Raw genomic sequence first — 20,055 nt, forward strand, 5'->3', positions numbered from 1 at the left:
TTTATACTAAATCTTTATTACCCCTCAATTAATAGAAATCAATGTGGAAATTTAGCTATTTTTCATTTCTTTTTAAGAAAGCAATGAAAATATAATTTTTATACTTGATAATTTTAGATAGCTTCTAAGTCTATCTTTGGAATTATAGGTATTAGTGGGGAGAGTAGTGCAGAACTACTATGAATATCTATCCACTGCATCATGTTCAAAGAGTTTTTACAGCAGGGTGAAAGGCACACTGAGAGGCAATATAAGTCATCCCTTTTCAAGGAAGGAAGATTGGATCAACTCATCTTGTCTCAAATTTCCTAAAAACCTCTAACAAAATGTGAAAAAATCAACATCTCTTAATACCCAGAAAAGGTGGATGAAAATGGGAAATGGCATTCTTCACAATGAACTGTTGGAACATTGCCATGTGAAGACATGACAGGTGCAAAACAGCTCTTTTACTACAGATTCGTACCTCAGAGGCAACCTCTGTATCAGTATCATCACATATGGACTTGGAATCCTCAAGGTCATCATTTTTTCCTGCTTCAATAACCTGTGACGGCAAAGACATCTCATTAGTAAGGTTTACCTATTTCACATGAGGTACTTACCTAAGAGCCGAAAGAGCTCATTCTGCCTCCATCATTACCACTTTCAAAGGAGATAGCTTAAATGAGATAAAAAGCATGATTCTGTACACAACTGGCACCCAGAGAGTTACCAAATATCTTCTGCATTCAGAAGGGAGAAGGTACTCAAATTTATGACTTAAGCCTGACTGGTTGTGGTGTGGTGGATAGAGCGCCCACCTCGGATGCTGAAGTCCCAGGTTCGAAACCCTAAGGTTGCCAGCTTGAACACAGAGTCACCAGCTTAAACGTGAGATAATTAACATGATCCTATGATCGCTGACTTGAGCAAGGGGTCACTGGCTTGGCTTTGAGCCCCTGGTCAAGGCACATATGAAGAACATTCAATAAACTAAAGTGATGAAACTATAAGTTGATGCTTCTCATTTCTCATCCCTTCTTGTCTCTCTCTCTCTCTCTTATTAAAAAGAAAAGTAAAAAGAAAAAAAAACCCACAACAGTATTAGAGTAAAAGAGCTACAAATTATTAAATGTGGAAATTTATCTTGGGAATCTAGATAGATACTCTAACAGCACTGTATAAAATAAGAAACTTAGATGTGAAGAATGCCTGACCTGTGGTGGTGCAATAGATAAAGCATTGACCTGGAATGCTGAGGTCATCAGTTTGAAACCCTGGGCTTGCCTGGTCAAGAAACATGTGGGAGTTGATGCTTCCTGCTCCTCCCCTGCCCCATCTCCCCCCCCCCCCCCACTTCTCTAAAGGAGTAAAAATTAAAAACAAAAAAAGATGTGAAGAATGAAAACAAAGTACTTTAATATTTTATTCATCAATTAAAAAACAAAATTAAAAAATTTTATTCTTCATATTCAAAAGTACAACTAGGTATGTGATACTCTGGCTGTCCCTATAAAAACATACCCATGGGCCAGGAAACAAAAAGATATGTGGAAAGTATTTTCTAAATTTTAAATTTTAGTATTTAAAATTCTAAGTTAAAACCCTAGTTTTATGACACAAAAAACGAATCATATATATTTTGTTCCACAAACTGGAACAAAACCAATTATAATATAATTATGACCTTCTATACAGCAATTTTCTCATAAAAGTTCAAATATTTTAAGTCCCATCTCTCTACAGAGGTTTCCAAATGTCATCTTTGTCTTCATTCTAACCGCCTACACTCCTTTCTAATGCTACCCACAAAACTAGTCAAAGAGAATTCAAGCATCTATCTGCCTACCATGAACATACAGGATTATATCCCTTCCTTCAGGAACCCAAATCGCAATGAAAATCCCTTAAATTAAAAGAATAAACCCAGTTAGGTCTTTTTTTTTTTTTTTGCTATATTTATTCAGTGGACATTTATTGAGATTCTTGCTCACAACAGGCACTGGGATCTGCTGCCCATTTTGAAACCTGAGGACACACTTGCATGACCTTCACCTCTGTGTATTCACATCATGTGTACTCATAATTCTAACTCCCTCTTTCCTCCTACTTAAAATCTGTAATATGTAGGAATAACTCATCTGTCTATTTCCAGTTGAGTATAAAATGGTTATGAAAGCCGAATTCCCCCACCCAAATCCTGTTGTGGCCATTTAGAACTTTGGCTTGTTAACAAAACAAGATCTCCAGAAGAAAAAAAACCTCTTCAATGAGAAACTAGGCAAGCAGGAAAAGGGTAGATTACTGCCTCTGACAAAGAAGAAACTTGACCCATGGAGTCCTAGCCTATTTTTAAGGCAGCCTTGGTTAACTTAGTGTAAATCTTAAAATTAGATACAGGAAAATATTAAGGAAGGAAACGGGCGAGGGGTATGTGAGCCATTTGTTGTACAAAGCAGTATAGTATAGGTCAGTAGTTTTCAACCTTTTTACACCTGGGAACCAGTGAAAATAGAACAATTATTTCAGGGACTGCTAAGGGAGAAATCACCCTGAGCATAAGCGATTTGATTAAGATCACTGGGTCTATAATCTTCATCCAACATCAGAGTGGTTAACTCTTCTGCAGACTGGCACGAAATTTCTAGTAGACCGGTGGTTGAAAACCACTGGTATAGGTCGTGTCACCCGATCTGAATAGATTACACCACGCACACATAAATAAAACCAATGTGAAATATTTCCACAACATACCATTTTGTCTCTCACTTTCCCTACTTCTTCACTTGTTTGTTCAGCGTCAGCAGCTTCAACTTTTCTTTCAACACCAAACTGCTCTGGTACTGACTCATTCAAAAACCACACGTCATCTGTTGTATCTGAAACAATGGCAGTACCTATATCCTAACAGAAAAAACAAACATGAGTTTTTTGTAATCAGAGGCTTAGATGTTGAACCAACATAAATGAACTCAAAACTCAATGTCCTCACATATTTCCAAACACTGAGCCTTTCTCCAGTGGACATCCATCCATTCAATAAATACTTGGCACCTACTATGTAAAAGCTAACTGATGTACAGGTACCTGGTGAAGAATTTTCTATTTTAACAGTAAATCAAGTATAACACCTGAGAAACAATACTGAAGAGCTTAAAAGCTAAAGACTCATAGTTGCTTAAGTAAATAGAACCCCTTCCCTATAATTTGTTTCTGTAAGTGGCATTCTGAGGACCTAGAAAACATTCTATTAATTGAGAGATATTCCTTCTTTAATGGTCAGTGTTTGTTGAAGAAATATGAGAAATACTGACGGTAACTCAAACCTCTGCTTTCTGAATTCTTAAATAACTTTCTGCATTCAACTATGGACAATTTATGACATGCTTTTCTACAATATTCTTAAGAGACCACTTACTATTTTGCCATTATATGTCATTTATCAAACAAATACTCATTGAATGACTATTTTATGTCAGATACTGTTTTAGGTATTAGGCGACAGAATAGAGTGGTTAATACTACAAAAGCCCTGGTCTGACCAGGCGGTGGCGCAGTGGATAGAGCATCTGACTGGGATGCGGAAGGACCCAGGTTCAAGACCCCGGGGTTGCCAGCTTGAGCGCGGGCTCATCTGGCTTGAGCAAAAAGCTCACTAGCATGGACCCAAGGTCACTGGCTCAAGCAGGGGGGTTACTCAGTCTGCTGAAGGCCCGCGGTCATGGCACATATGAGAAAGCAATCAATGAACAACTACAATGTTGCAACGAAAAACTGATGATTGATACTTCTCATCTCTCTCCATTCCTGTCTGTCTATATCTATCCCTCTATTTGACTCTCTCTCTGTCCCTGTAAAAAAAAAAAAAATTAAAAAAAAATAATACAAAAGCCCTGGACTTACATTTTAGTGGGGATAAATAATCAGTGCATATGTAATTATAAAAAAATAATCATTTTACAAAATGAGAAGTGCAATGCAGAATATAAAATAAGATAAAGAAGTAGAATGATAATGCCTTAGATTAGGGTATGACTGTGGAAGTAATAAAAGTGGTTAGATAGATTCTGGATGTTTTGAATAACCTGAATATGACATATGACAGAGGAAAAAAATCAATCATGTCCCTTGACATTCATCTGGAACAGGGGTCAGGAACCTATGGCTTGCAAGCCAGATGTGGCTCTTTTGATGGCTGCATCTGGCTCGCAGACAAATCTTTAATAAAAAAAAAATAATAACATTAAAAATATAAAACATTCTCATGTATTACAATCCATTCATTTCCTACCACTCGTGTTCATAGCTGTGGGTGGCTGGAGCCAATCACAGCTGTCCTCTGGGACACCACCAAATTTTTATTGGATAATGCGTAACGTACACAGGTCGTTGTATGGCTCTCACAGAATTACATTTTAAAATATGTGGCGTTCGTGGCTCTCTCAGCCAAAAAGGTTCCCGACCCCTGATCTGGAATAACTGGGTAGAGGATAGAAACGAAAAAGAACAGACTGGATAGAAGTGTTTGGGGTGTAAAAAAAAAAAAAAAGTTCTGTTTTTAAACATATTAAATGTCAGAGCATCTAAGTAAAGTGTTTATAGGCAGCTGGGTATGGAAGTTGGGTATTTAGGGGAGAGGTCAGGCTAAAGATATAAATTTGCATGTTGTCTACATACAGACAGCACTTAAAAGTCACAGCACTGTATGAAAATTCTTAAGAGAATGCATTGTATGGTCAAGAGCAACCAAGATTGTTACTCTTTTAAAAATAAAGTTCCTTTTCAAACATAAAATTTACCTGATTTGTCTGTTTATCAGTTGAGTCATTACTTCTTGGTGTATAACTGTTTCTCAAATTTCCTAAAAACCACCAAGGCAGGCCAGCTACATCCCACTCCTCAAGCTCGAGGTCAAGCCTAGAAGTCTCAGCTTGGGTTAAATTTTCTATCAAGTCTTCATCTGCAGAAGTCAAATGAAAAGAATGATAACTATGTATACAGCCCTTAAGAATCAAGACTCTTTATAATACTTACACAATCTCGTTATATGTAAAAAGTAATGCCTACTCCCAGTAAGAATCAGAAACCAAATACCTGTTGCAGTTGCAGAGCCTAAATCTCCTCCCTCCCGATTAGACTTCATTAGCAAGTAAGGATACTAGAAATAGATAATCATTTATCAAGAAATTTAAACTCTAAAAGCATCCAAACAATGACATTATTCCAAAGGGGTTTCTAAATGATCCTTTACTAGCATTTTAAACATTCTTACCACTGTAACAACTAAGGAATGTCTTGTTCTCTAGTACATGGAATCTGATCCCCTGGACTGCACGTGGTGATGACACAGTGGCCAAACCCGTGATAGGAGGTGGTACGGAATGCGACACAGGCAAATAAATGGTTGTCAAGGCAGTCTCATTGGTACCATGCATTTTGAGACATTTCTCAATAATTTATATGGTAATAACCACTATAAAATGCTAAACTCTAGGTTGACTAAATAAATACCTATGTCTTTTCTGGATCAGTGGGTTCTTTCACAGTTAAGATATCTAAAAGCTAAAAATACAGCAAATTCTAAATTAATAATTAATTAAAATATTACAGATCCAAAACGCACTGAGGCCCCACATATTAAGTAAGATTCTATGTTCTGCAATGACATTCAAGGCAGTTACTAACATACGTGTTGCTACCACATGAAATCCATTCCTCTCTTTCCCATCATGCACTCTTTTCTGTTGTGCTTTTACTCTTTTCTTACTTTCTCCCTCTCTTCTACCTCTTCTCCCAATGCACTAAGCATACCAATGGCAACCACGGGTGTTTAAATGCGCTGAGGCACACATGGCTGAAAAATTTCTGCAATAGTAAGTCCCTGCTAGAATAAAAGTTTATCCTACCAACTTACAAATTAATGTTGACCCTGCCTATATCCATACTCGGAAATTTCAACTACCTTTTTTGTTTACTTACTCGTTGCGAAAGTTATCAGAAACCAATCTTTTAAAATGAATATTAAAGTTATCTTCATCTAGTCAAGCTCTGTAATTTCTCATCCAGGGAATGGAAATAAGCCAGTCTTCCTACATATAAAACTTCTATCCTCTCTATCTATACATATTCCTGAAAATATTAAGCTATTTATTCTCAAAATTTACATCATATATTATATATACTCTCTTACACTGGCTGTTATGTATTTTAAAATAGCCTTCTAAAAGTAGAAAACAAGCAAAAACTTGAATTTAAAAAAACAAAACTACACATTTAATGCCATAAGACTAGAATAAGCTCCAAGGTAAATAGGTAGCTAGCCCAATATTCAGTTTACACTCAAACACAATTTGAGGAAAACAATCCAGCATGATAAACTGATTCAATTTTAAACATTTAAAACAATTTCAACAGCACAACTTTCCTGCCACTGCTCCAAATATGAACCTTGACAAAAACACATTATTCCATAAAATAACCTTTGAGGGATTTTTTTTATTTTATACATTTTTGCAGAAAAAAATTTTAGGAGATGTTTTATGAAATGGGACTTGGGGGAAACTTCCAAAATATCAATTAACTCATTTAACCTAATCATACCATATGTAGTATGAATGACAAAGATCTGATTAATTACCACCTGAGGGCAAAGGAACCACTAGGCTTCTTATGTCTCAGTCTTGGCTCTGAGATACTAAGTATATTTTACTATTTTTGCAAACCTCAAAAACCTATGAAAATTTGCATCAAGCAAAGGAATCAAAATAAAAATTGTAACCTAATCAACTATGTACAAGGGGTGCCAAGATTTAAAAGACCAAAACAACTAAGTTACCACTGGCAAAGTGATCAATGTATAGCCATCTCCTATTAGCTTATTAGCTAAAGGAAGGGTCTTCCTCCGTCCCAGTAATCATGGGTTGCTAAAAGAGCTCTACCACCTTCTTCAAGGTTAACAACAATGACAAGGATGAAAAATTTTCAGAAAAGAATGACAAATAAGTATGACATATGCCCCTGCTACTTCACATGCAAAGAGACAGCATTATTATTTTTTGTGTTCTCTATATAATAGTATTAATTATAGCTAATGCTTAATTGGGATAGATGCCATTTCTAGAAGTCATCAACAAAAAGTCTACATAGCCTTTATCCAAAACTTACCTTCTCTAGAATTTGTGCATTTGTACTGTGAGGTAGGCACTGTGGGAATATTGCCTTCTCCAGTACTTTTCCTGGAACTGGGACTTTCCTCTGAAATTTGCTGAAAAGAAGGGAAAGGCAGCTATCAGTGCAGTAGAAATGACTGAGACCAGGGGATGTAGCAGTTCCATTCTAGCTCACCAGTTAGCGTGCGCAACACAATAGGTTACACACAAGAAAGAGAACTCGAGCTCACAACAGTCCTCAAATAAAGGCAACAACTCAACCCACTGTGAGCAGAGCTAGGAATATCCCAAACCTAGGAGTAAAAAAAAAATCTCTGCACAAAAGACCAAAATCTACTGTTAAAAGTAGGCTATTAATATAAATCCTTTAACCTACTACAAAATTAGGCATAATTCAGAAAACATATGAAATCCTCACCATATACCAAGATGACCATAGGGTTTTCCCATGTTTGGGGAAGCTTTAAGAAATGGCCTGACATGACTTTAATTACAACAAGCCTGTTAAAATCTAATAAAGCAGTTTCCTAGAACACCTATGAACATATACCATCATATACACACACAAAAGAAAATTCAACTGGAAGAACTGAAGATCAGAAGTGCTACATCCCAAGGAAAGATTCAGAGCCTGGAACTCTGTTTGAAAAGAACAGAGAATTTTCACTCTGTCCCTGGTCTGTGAACTCCCAAGAACCTTTCTTATTAAATTCTAAAGGTCTTGGGAGGCCAAGAGCCATAGGTACAGAGAAGGGGCCACTCTGTACAACAAAAGAAGTCACCATTTGGTGATTTTACCTTCAGTTGGTCTTGACTTGGAATATCCAGATTTTGATCCTGTGCGATAGCGAGTGTCTGAGCAGCATCTGGACAGCAAGTAAAACAAAAGAAAAACCTTCCCTGGTAATAACCATTCTTTCCACACAAAAGGACCTCAGCAAACAACCCAGGAGCCAGGTTTGGTCCCTCGAGAAGTACACTTCTCCATGTTGGGTGAACAAGGCTCTCATGCGAAAGGAATGAAAAAATTAAAACTGGTAAAAACCATAAAAACCAAAACAGGCTATATTCAGAATATATCTGGAGGAAAATGAAAAACCACTGAAAAATATTCTTCCATAGCAAGCTTTCAAATTTTAATATGAAAAGTGATTCCAAAAGGAAATAATGGGGCATATTTTTATCATCTCTTCCTATGGGTATTATTTTTATATTCTTTTTTTTTTTGTATTTTTTTTCTGAAGTTGGAAACGTGGAGGCAGTCAGACTCCCGCGTGCGCCTGACCGGGATCCACCCGGCACGCCCACCAGGGGGCGATGCTCTGCCCATCTGGGGCGTTGCTCTGTTGCAACCAGAGCCATTCTAGCGCCTGAGGCAGAGGACATGGAGCCATCCTCAGTCCCCTATGGGTATTTTTTATTACCAAATTTGCCTAACTTATAAACAACAAAATAAGGTTTGGCTTTTTATTTTTATTTTCAACTGTTAAAAAGTTATAAAGGGCTATAAAATCTGAAACACTGAATTTCTCACTTGCTTCATGACACAATAGTGTATCTTCATGTAAACGTACATTCTAAATGTTAATGATGATTTTCAGTTTAAATTCCCATCACCTGAATATAGATTAGATTCTTTTTAATCAACAAATCTTATTTTTCCCAGTTAATATAAATATTTCCTAAGAAGAAAGTGGAAGTAGAGAATGTTTTACTCAAGCCCCCCCCCCCACTCTCAAAAAAAGGAAAGGAAACAATAACCTGAGAGAAATTCTTAGTCTCAAGAAATGTATTTCCTTTTTTTTTTTTAAATCTATTTCAAGGACTTGAAAGTTTTCAAGTAGAACAGAAGGTGAAAACTTAGCTTCAGAGAATTCAATGTGGACCACTCATTATATGAGGTTATAAATAACGGAGACGCTTATATGTAAGCCAATCATGGATTGGGATCATCAGCTACTATCAGGTCCAGAGATCTTACAGAAATATCCTCATCTAAAGAGACTGGCAAAGAATAACAGAACCTACAATTGGCATCACGTTCAGCTGCTTTATACAAAGCAAACATTTTAAAAATTGTAATTTATAAAGAGCATTATTTCTAGAGTATTGTTATAGATAAATGGAAATATTGAGAAGTTTAATAGCATTTTTGGACCACAGTAGCCTACAAAGGTCAATTAACATACAATGCAGATGAAGCATTTCTTTACTGATATATTCAAAATATATTACCAAAATATAATCTGGAGAAAAATGAAAAACAACCAAAAAATGTTTTCCCATAGCAAGCTTTCAAATTTTAATATGAAAATTGATTCCAAAAGGAAAAACTGATTACTGTCATTTATATTTTAGGTCACAATTATAAACAAAAAAAGAAGTTATCTGAGAAAATGACAATGTACAAAGGAATTTTAAAATAAGTTTGTCATATATTTCATTTTATTAGGACACATGTGGAAATCTGGAGAATGGTTTATAAAGAACCATGTTCACTTTATATATTTTCTTCAGTCATGGGTTTATTTAGCTCATTTGCAAAGATATAAAATAGGTGATATGGAAAGCACTTGTCTCATTTGTTCTTTCAAATAAAATTCAGCACAAGCAACACATTTTACAAAGATCAAATACAAGTACTAGTCCAAGTGCTAAAGCAGACAAAGTTACTTGTGTATGGTTATGTAAGGTAATTACCATTAGGGTAATCTGGTAATGAGTATAAGGAACTCTTTAATAATCCTGCAATTTTTTTCCTAAGTGAAATAATTTCAAAATGAGAAGCTGAAAAATAAAATGTTTTAAAGATTTAATGTTCAGGCCCTCGCTGGGTAGCTTGGCTGGTAGGAGCCAAGGTTGTGGGTTCGACAAGAATCAACCAAAGAATGCATAAATAAGTGGAGCAACAAATTGGTTTTTCTCTCTTCCTCTCCCTTCCCCTCTCTAAAATCAGTAAATAAAAAATTTAAAATAGATTTAATATTCAGAGAAAAAAATGTGTATAAAAATTAACTAGAGCCTGACTAGGCAGTGGCACAGTGGATAGAGCATTGGACTAGGACGCAGAGGACCCAGATTCGAAACCTGAGGTCTCTGGCCTGAGCGAGGGCTTATCCAGCTTGAGCATGGGCTCACCAGCTTGAACGCGGGATCATAGACATGACCCCATGGTCACTGGCTTGAAGCCCAAGGTCGCTGGCTTGAGCAAGAGGTCACTGGCTTGGCTTGAGCCCCCCAGTCAAGTAATATATAAGAAAGCAATCAATGACCAACCAAGGTGACACAACAAAGAATTGAAGCTTCTCATCTATCTCTCTCCCTTCCTGTCTGTCTGTCCCTACCTGTCCCTCTCTCTGTCTCTTTGGAGCAAATTATGCTATAAGCAAGAGTTAAGGAAACAGCAATGTGAGGCATAATGAAAAAATAAATAAAACCATACAAACAAGAGCTAGCCAATCAGAAATATCTCCAGTACCACTTAATTGGTGGCATCTGATCTTGGACAAATCACTCATTCTATAAAAAAATCTTAGTTTCCTTATCTCTAGACCTTCCTCACGGGGGCTGTTGTGAGGATCAATTGAAATGTGTTATAGAAATGTTCGTTTTAATATATGGCCGATTATATTTTGCAAGGAAATGCAAGAAGGAAAATGAGACAAAAAGTGAGAATTATACCTATTCTAGCTATTCAGAGAACACATCAATCAGAAAACAAATTTTACTGAAAGGTATAGCAGTAAATATAAAATCCTCTGTGTATTTCAAGCCTGTAGTGAGGACCCCAGAAAAGCCATACTGTTTCTCAAGTGATTGAATTTCAATAAAGTGCCATATCATTTGCAAGGCCTTCTCTCTCAAACAGAAATTTACATACGGGTGAAGTGGCAATGGCTCAATGAAACCAAAAGGCTTCAAAATTCAAAGTTCAAAATCACATTTCAATGAGAGCAGCTCTCACTTTAAATTGTAAATTTTAATTATAAATAAATATTTTTAAAGCTATCTGTTACAGTAAACTATTGAAAGACAGTCGATCTAAAATGCTATCTTATCTCTGGCTGGGTAGTTCTGTTGGTTGGAGCATCATCTTGCTATGCTAAGGTTGTGGGTTTGACCCTGGTCAGGGCACATACAAGAATCAACCAATAAATGCATGAATAAATGGAACAAATCGATGTTTCTCTCTCAAATTAATAAATAAAAATTTCAAAAATAAATAAATAAAGTGCTATCTTTGGCCTGGCCAGTTGGCTCAGCTGGTTAGAGCATTGTCCCCATACACCAAGGTTACAGGTTTGATCCCTGGTCAGGACACATACAAAAATCAAACAATGAATGCATAAACAAGTGGAACAACAAATCATTTCTCTCTCTCTCTCTCCCCACCTTCCTCTCTCTCTAAAATGCATACATAAAAAAATTAAGTGTTATTTTGAAGAAAAAAGTTTCAGTATGAGGAAATGAGTGAGACAAGGCTACATTTCAGTTGTCTCCAGTTTATTAACTCACTTATCTCTAACACATCACACCTCAGACCCAAAGCAGCCAGTTTCCTGCACATACCTAATAAATTAAACTCAAAGGGCAGTTATTTAAAAGGTATGGAATCAGGGAAGGGTTACACCAATTGGCCTTCAAATAACAGAAAGCTAAAACTATTAGGTTAAAAGTTCTTGGAGGACCTTTATGATAGATCAGGGAGACATGATGTGAGCCACACAGAATCTCATCACTGAAAGAGGGACACAAAGACCTTACATAACTGATGTAATGCAACAGATGTACAAAGCACCGCCTGTGAAACCTTCTCAGCATAATATTTAAACTTGAATCTATTCAAGTACTAGTTTACCAAAAATACAATGGAGACACATGTTAACATCACAAGGATACAATCTGCAAACTCTAGAATGCAAGAAATGCTATAGGACAAATGAGACATTTCTTCATCAAATAAATGACATAAAAATAAAAAGAACATTAGCAACCAAATGGAGTGTGTGGGTTTTTTCATCAAATGGGGATTTTGAATGAGCCAAGTGTAAAATATACTTCTGAGACAACTGGGGGTAACTATACACAAACTGACTACTGGATAGTATTATGAAGTTATCTAATTTATTATTATTCTGTTGGGTATAATAATGGCATTGTAGTTGTGTTAGAAGGAAAAAAGTCCTCATCTGTTAGATATTTTAAAAGTATGTCTACATGGGCCTGACCGTGAGGTGGTGCAGTGGATAGAGCATCTGGGACACAGAGGACCCAGGTTCGAAACCCCAAGGTAGCCAGAATGAGCGCAGGATCACTGGCTTAGGCACGAGATCATAGATGTGACCCCATGGTCACTGGCTTGAGCCCAAAGGTCACTGGCTTGAAGCCCAAGGTCACTGGCTTGAGCGAGGGGTCACTCATTCTGCTGTAGACCCCCCCCATCAAGGCACATATGAGAAAGCAATCAATGAACAATTAAGGAGCTACAATGAGGAATTATGCTTCTCATCTCTCTCCCTTCCTGCCTGTCTGTGCCTATCTGTCTCTCTTTCTGTCTCTGTCACACACAAAAAAGAAAAAAAAAGTATGTCTACTTGGGCCCTGGTTGGTGGCTCAGTGGATAGAGTGTTGGCCTGGCATATGGATGTCCCAAGTTTGATTCCTGGCCAGGGCACACAGGAGAAGCGATCATCTGTTTCTCTCTCCCATCTCTCCCTCTTCCCCTCCAACAGCCAGTGGCTTGCTGAGGAAGCTCTGTTGAAGCGCATTAACCTCAGGCATTAAAAATAATTCAGTACTCAAGCATTGGCCTCAGACTGGGTTGCCGGGTAGATCCCGGTCAGGGCACATGTGGGGGTCTGCCTCACTATCTTCCCTCCTCTCACCTAACAACAACAAAAAAAGTATGTCTATATGAAGCAAATTATGGTCAAATGTTAACAATTACTAAATCTAAGACTAAGAGGCGCACACATTAATTATACCAACCTACCTTTAGTATACTGAAAGTCTCAGAACAAAAAGTTAAACATAGTAATAGCACTGTGTGATGGTATACCTCCCAGTAATGCCAAGACAGCATTCCATCTCTACTTTGATCCTTTTTGTTTTCCCTTCCCATCATTTGCCCCCTTGAAATCAAAGCTGTGATATAGACTGAAAAAATATAATGAGACATACCTGTAGTAGCAGTGGTTAAAGCGACAAGATTCCTTCTTAGCATAGCATAGAGAGGACTGTCAAGGAGATAAAACAAAAAATTAATAACCCCATGGTTTTTCATTAAAATATTAAATGTATTTCTGATACTCTATCTCCCAACTTTATAAAATATGTAAAGATAAAATTTTCCCCCTAGAATAGATTTTTTAATTAATAAAATTATCAAAATGTTAATGCCCAAGCCCTTGTGTTAGCTTGTCCCCATTAAAAAGTAATTAATTTACATTTTATTTAATTAGTTAAGAGTAACTCAAGTGAGGAGATTTCCTTTGCAGACTATTCCTTCTATCTAGGAGTTAAATTTTACATTTTAATTAGGGCATGGAGGTAGAAGGGAGTCTTACCAAAAAAAGACAAAATGACTCAGAAGAAAAAGTCATCACAAAACTGCAGGGGGGAGGAGATATAGATAGAGGGAGGGGAGAGGGGGAAAGAGGGAAAGAGGGAAAAGGGGAAGGGGGAAGAGGTGAAATTGCTCCAACTGCTCAGCAATCCTACTACATTTCTCTCATCATTTCATTCTTCCTCTCTCCACAACTGTTTCACAAAATTCTAACCTAGTCACATCAAGCTCCCTAACATCCAGGCCTTTACACATGATGCTCAATCTGCCATAAATTCTCCTTCAACCAGCCCCTTCTAATTGACTCTCTATCCTTTGGCTCTCAGCTCAAATATCAGTTTCTCAAAGAAGCTTTCTCCTTGATCCCTAAGACCCCAAACCTTACCCACTACAACTTCATGTATCTCTTTTCTGTAATGCTTATCATAGTATAATTTTAACATAAGTTAGTGTAATAATTTGATTAAGATAGGGAAGAGCACTTGTCTCACTACATTTTAATTAAGCTTCATAAAATCAGAGGCTATTGCTCACTACTATGTTCTAAGTGCCTCACAGGCCAATCAACAATATGTAGGCCCTTAACTGTTTGACGAATGGAATCAATTACCATTAATAATTTAGGGAGATTAAGTGGTTTCGTATAAGAACCAAAAAAAAACAAACCCTCACTCTTTTTTACCTTGGATTTTTCACAGAGAAGCTCTGACATCCTAGGAGTTCTCCCAGAAGATCTCCACCACAATATACCATGTGCTGCTCCCGTGGATCGTACAGCTGCTTCATCGTTATATACTGGCCTAGATGGTGCATGACCTGCATGAAGGTAAAATACCTTTAAGGGTTTCGTCCAACTGCTGTCAAAAACATACAATACAAATTAATTATAAAGAGATAAGTTGTTAGGTTTGCTAGAGAAAGAAATAACATATAAGGGGCCCAGGGTCCAACAACAGGATAGTTGACCCAACCATCTTGGGTTCATCCATTTATTATCATTCTGGACATTAACAGACCCTTACATTTTATAATAGAAATGAGATAGAAATTCTCTGACAATGAGAAAAAGTGGTGAACTTACCTAGTATTCCCTTTAAAATTTTCTCACCAATCCAAATAAAGGGTCTCTTCTATTACTAGAAGGAATAAACTTTAAATTTGCATGGGTCATAAAAAATATTTTGCAAGTCCAGGGTACATAGCTACGATAGTCTTTTGATGTGTGTGCACTTAATTACTTTTGACAAAGGAAGTAAAATGGTTAAATAAACCATCAGGACTGTAAATGCATAAAACAGAATTTAAGATGTTTAATCAAAAATTTAGTCTGCCTGACCTGTGATGGCTCAGTGAATAAAGCGTTGACCTGGAACGCTGAGATCACTATTTTAAAACCCTGGGCTTGCCATCAAGGCACACAGGAGAAGCAACTGCTATGAGCAGACTTTCCACTCCTCCTCCACCCCTTTCCTCCCTTGCTCTCCTCTAATAAATCAATAAATAAAATCTTTAAACAAAAATTAGTCCATCTGGCTTTTTTCATAGGTTCACAAAATGGAAGGGAACACAGACAAGTTCATGATTCAAAACTGAAAGATAATCTAATTTTGTCCTAATATTTTCTCCAGATAACAGATTTTTCTTTTCCTTTTTGAGGAGGGGAGATAATGAGACAGACTCCCGCATGCACCCTGACCCCAATTGAGGTCCACCCGGCAACCCATCTGGGGCCAACTCTCATCTGGGGCTCTAATCTAACTGAGCTATTTTTAGCACCTGAGGCTGACGCTTGGACCAACTGAGCTATTCTCAGTGCCTGGGCTGATGCTAGTACCAATCAAGCCACTAGCTGCAGGAGGGGAAGAGGGAGAGAAGGGGAAAGGAAGGGGTAGAAGGAAGGGTGAGGGAGAGAAGCAGATGATGGCTTCTCATGTGTGCCCTGACCAGAAATCAAAACCAGGATGTCCATAGGTTGGGCTGATGCTCTATCCACTGAGCTACCAGCCAGGGCCTCCAGGTAACAGATTTTTAAAAAGTGTTTAATACGTAAGTGCACTTAATGACAGTAAAAATTTTGTTATCTTGCCCTGACTGGATAGCTCGGTTGGTTAGAGTATTATCCCAAAGCGCAGAGCTTGCCAGTTCAATCCCCAGTTAGGGCACGTACAGGAAGAGATCTATGTTCCTGTTTCTCTCTCTCCCTTCCTTTCTCACTAAAATCAATAATAAAAATATAATTTAAAGATAATTTTGTTATTTCAGATTATGAGCAGACTAAAGCAGCTATCTTTAATCTTTAGGCCCCAACTTCTACGGAATTACTAGATATTTGCACAGAAGATTTTTCCAACACGGATCCCATTATATTAGGAGCAATGATGCTCCTAAGCTCCCCTCTATCGCAGGTAATATGTCCCAATATTTTTTTGTTTGTTTAAAACCTCTTTTTAAAATTTTTTTTATGTATTGATATCAGGGAGAGAGGAAGGGAGAGACAGAAACATTGATCTGTTTCTGTATGTGCCCTGACCCGGGATTGATCGGGCAACCTTTACATATCAGAACAATGCTCCAACCAAGGGAGTTATCAGGCCAGGGCATAACGTGTCCCAGTGCTAACAAAGTTCTCATACCTAATCAAGTATCTAGAGGAAAATATGATGGGGTTATATCTAGACCATCTACTAGAAGAAAAAGGAGGCAAAATATAGGGGGGTTATATTTCTATCTGCCCAACTTTCAAAAAAAATCCATTCATACAAAATAAAATTTTCTAAAACACTATTCTAAATATATATATATATTATTATTCTCATTATACCATTCTGCCTTAATGTACATACTGAGCACCAGTATTTAAAAATATTTTTTAAATCTTTTTTTTTTACTTAGTGAGAGGAGGGGAGGCAGTGACAGACTCCCACATGTGCCCCAACCAGGATCCACTTGGCAAACCCACTAGGGGGCAACGCTCTGCTCACCTGGAGCCATTGCTCCTTTGCAACTGGAGCCATTTTTAGCGCCTGAGGTGGAGGCCATGGAGCCATCCTCAGCACCCAGGCCCATTCGTTCCAATTGAGCCTTAGCTGCAGGAGGGGAGGAGAAGTGAGAGAGAGAAGCAAGAGGGGAGGGATGGAGAAACAGATGGGCACTTCTCTTGTGTGCCCTGACCGGGAATTGAACCTGGGATGGACATCCACACACTGGGCTGACACTCCATTACTGAGACAACCAGCCAGGGCTGAAAGTTCTTCTTTTTTTTAAAACAAACGTTTTTCATAAAAATTTTGATTGTAGAGAGAGAAAGAGAGAGACAGAAACATCAATCTGTTCCTGTCCGTGCCCTCACTAGGGATTGAATGGGCAAACTCTGATGTAGGGCGATGCTCTAACCCACTGGTCCCCAACCTTTTTTGGGCCACAGACCGGTTTAATGTAAAAAAGTATCTTCACTGACAGGCCTTTAGGGTAGGACAGATAAATGTATCACGTGACGGCCCTGGCTGGTTGGCTCAGTGGTAGAGCGTCGGCCTGGCGTGCGGAAGTCCTGGGTTCGATTCCCAGCCAGGGCACACAGGAGAGGCACCCACCTGCTTCTCCACCCCTCCCCTCTCCTTCCTCTCTGTCTCTCTCTTCCCCTTCCGCAGCCGAGGTTCCATTGGAGCAAAAGATAGCCCGGGCGCTGGGGATGGCTCCATGGCCTCTGCCCCATGGCCTCTGCCCCAGGCGCTAGAGTGGCTCTGGTCGCAATAGAGCGATGCTCCAGATGGGCGGAGCATCGCCCCCTGGTGGGCGTGCGGGGTGGATCCCGATGGGGCGCATGCAGGAGTCTGTCTGACTGCCTCCCCGTTTCCAGCTTCAGAAAAAAAAATGTATTACGTGACTGAGACAGCATCAAGAGTGAGTCGCAGACGAATGTAACAGAGGGAATCTGGTCATTTTTTAAAAATAAAACATTGTTCAGACTTAAATATAAATAAAACGGAAATAATGTAAGTTATTTATTCTTTCTCTGCAAACCGGTACAGGGCAGGAAATTCTTCTTTATGCACCAGATAAAGTCAACACTCATAATATGGAGCTTATCATGTAAACTGACTCTGTCCAACTTTTTCCACAATAAAACATTCTCCCTGAATGATATGGACTTCATTTCTTTTTAATCAACGTAAACTCTGGCTATGTTACTGAAGACAACGCAACTCAGAAATTCACACTTTAATAAATTTGAAAAAAGTCATACCAGAATTTTAGAGATATAATCCAAAATGGTGGACTTAATTTAAAATGTAAGGAAATATAAGTATTCTAGAAAATCTGAAATGCCTCCAGATTTGTTTCCTTGACAGGTTTAAGGTTTAAGAGTGCATGCAGCACTGCAGATAGGTGTTAATTATTTTAAGAAAATTTTTTTAAAACTTGACAATTTTGTTTCTTCTGTTTAGGAAGGGTTACTAAAATAAAAGCAAGCACAGTTCGAAGAGATTAACATTTTAATAACGAGTCTTTTCCACTTAAAGAATCCAGTTTTGTTTTTTTTTAAGCTTTAGAAGCTAAAGACGTTATATAAATACATAGTGTTTAAAATAACTCAAAGTGCTCAAAAGAGTATCCTAGACATTTATAATGCAAAACTACAGCATTTATTACCTGCCTGGCAGCATATCCTGTAAATCATAGACAGTATCTATACATTTTGCATTTTAACTCATAAATCAATAAATTCATGGTCAGTCTTGTATTTAGCTGGCAACACACTTCAAAAGGAAATTAAAAGAAAACATGACATTCAACTTGGCTCAATGGTCTTTAAAACAGAGCAAAAGTTGCCTCTCCATTTTCTCAAGAGAACTTCCTTTCTTAGGCCTGATATCAGCTGTTCTTGAAAGAGAATTTTCTTTGATAGTTTACCTCAGTAACAGTAAAGATTTCTCCTTGTGCACCTGCAGCCTGCAAAATCTTCAAAAGTGGCAGTTTTGGTCGTACCTGATATAAATATAAAACAAACATGATATTTATATTTCAATTAGATTGGGTTCTGATACCCCAGGGAACAAGAGAACCACCTTCAACTTTTTAACACTGGTAGATATTTATCTAATATTGTACAATCTTTCAATGCATAAAATAACTACAGATGATCAGACTACTTCCTCAAAAATCACACATTCAAAAGACAACATATTCACACCACTAGGGTGGCTATAGTAAGAAGAAAAAAGACAGTAAGTGTTAGTGAGGATGTGGAGTAATTGGAACACTTATGCTCAGCTGGTGGGATCGTGAAATGGTACAGCTGTGGTGGAAAAATTTGGCGGTTCCTCAAAAAGTTAAACATAGAATTTGCCTATTATTCAGCAATTCCACTCATAGGTATACACCCATAAAACTGAAAGCAAGGACTCAGAAAGTATTTGTACACCAGTGTTCATAGCAGCATTACTCACAATAGCCAAAAGATGAAAACAACAAGTATACCCCTGGCAGATACTAGATGGCATACAGCCATATAAAGAACAATGACTTTGTTTGCTGTCTCTTGACTCTGTTGAGTTTGTCTTTAGCCACACAATTTTGTTCTCTAAATTTTATCTAGTCAAATTTGTCTCTCTCTTCCTCTTAACAGCCTCCAGTTTTGTTGTAAGGTTTCCCTATTCTAGATTTTCACAAATATTTCTTAAATTTTTTCTTCTAATATATTTAATCATTTCATTTTTTACATTTAAGTCTTTATCTTCAATTTGATATTATTTTCTTTCTATTAACTTTATTGGGGTGATGCTAGTTAACAAAATTATACAGGCTTCTGGTGCACAATACTACAACACATGATCTATACACTGTATTCTGTGTTCACCATCCCTATGCAATTTGTTTCTACACAAGATTTGATGTCTTAATTTGTTTCCTTCCAAAGATAGCCAATTATGTCAAAACCATTTATTAAGCCATTTTCCCATCAAATCTAAATTCCAACTTTTCAACATATCATGCTACATATTACATAGTATATAATCTTATGAAAACACAAAACAAAATTATGACTCTTGATGTTAGAGGAAGAGAACTGGAACAAGACACACCAAATTAATTAATAGTGTTATCTTAAGGAAAAGGAACTTAGGGGAAAAGATGGGTCAAAAAAGTTTCTATAAATACTTTAAAGATAAACACATTATAAAGGCTGAATCTTTTATAAGAATACATTTGCTACATACAAAACAAACTAGAATGAAGTTAGCAACAGAAAACAAACTTACATAGTTTGGTCTCAAATTCCCCACTACCCACCTATACCCTAAAGCAGTGGTCCCCAACCTTTTTAGGGCCACGGACCAG

At 37.5% G+C, this 20,055-nt stretch overlaps 1 protein-coding gene across 4 annotated transcripts in view; it reads right to left on the minus strand.

Annotated features, from left to right (window-relative positions):
• Positions 1-20,055, minus strand: part of MDM4 (MDM4 regulator of p53) — a 46,801-nt gene that overhangs the window by 8,245 nt on the left and 18,501 nt on the right. For 2 of the 4 annotated variants that reach the window (XM_066361986.1, XM_066361987.1), the window contains exons 1-5: positions 7,950-9,018; positions 7,147-7,246; positions 4,782-4,942; positions 2,737-2,886; positions 467-547 (exon numbers count right to left, since the gene is read on the minus strand). In XM_066361986.1, coding sequence (XP_066218083.1) covers positions 467-547; positions 2,737-2,886; positions 4,782-4,942; positions 7,147-7,246; positions 7,950-8,537 — 1,080 coding nt within the window. In that variant the 5' untranslated portion in view covers positions 8,538-9,018. Of the gene's footprint in view, positions 1-466; positions 548-2,736; positions 2,887-4,781; positions 4,943-7,146; positions 7,247-7,949; positions 9,019-13,331; positions 13,388-14,398; positions 14,533-18,627; positions 18,703-20,055 lie in introns of those variants that run through there. The other 2 variants (XM_066361988.1, XM_066361989.1) reach the window with 2 other exon arrangements.

Source organism: Saccopteryx leptura, chromosome 2, assembly GCF_036850995.1.
Source record: "Saccopteryx leptura isolate mSacLep1 chromosome 2, mSacLep1_pri_phased_curated, whole genome shotgun sequence".
Taxonomy (NCBI): Eukaryota; Metazoa; Chordata; class Mammalia; order Chiroptera; family Emballonuridae; genus Saccopteryx; species Saccopteryx leptura.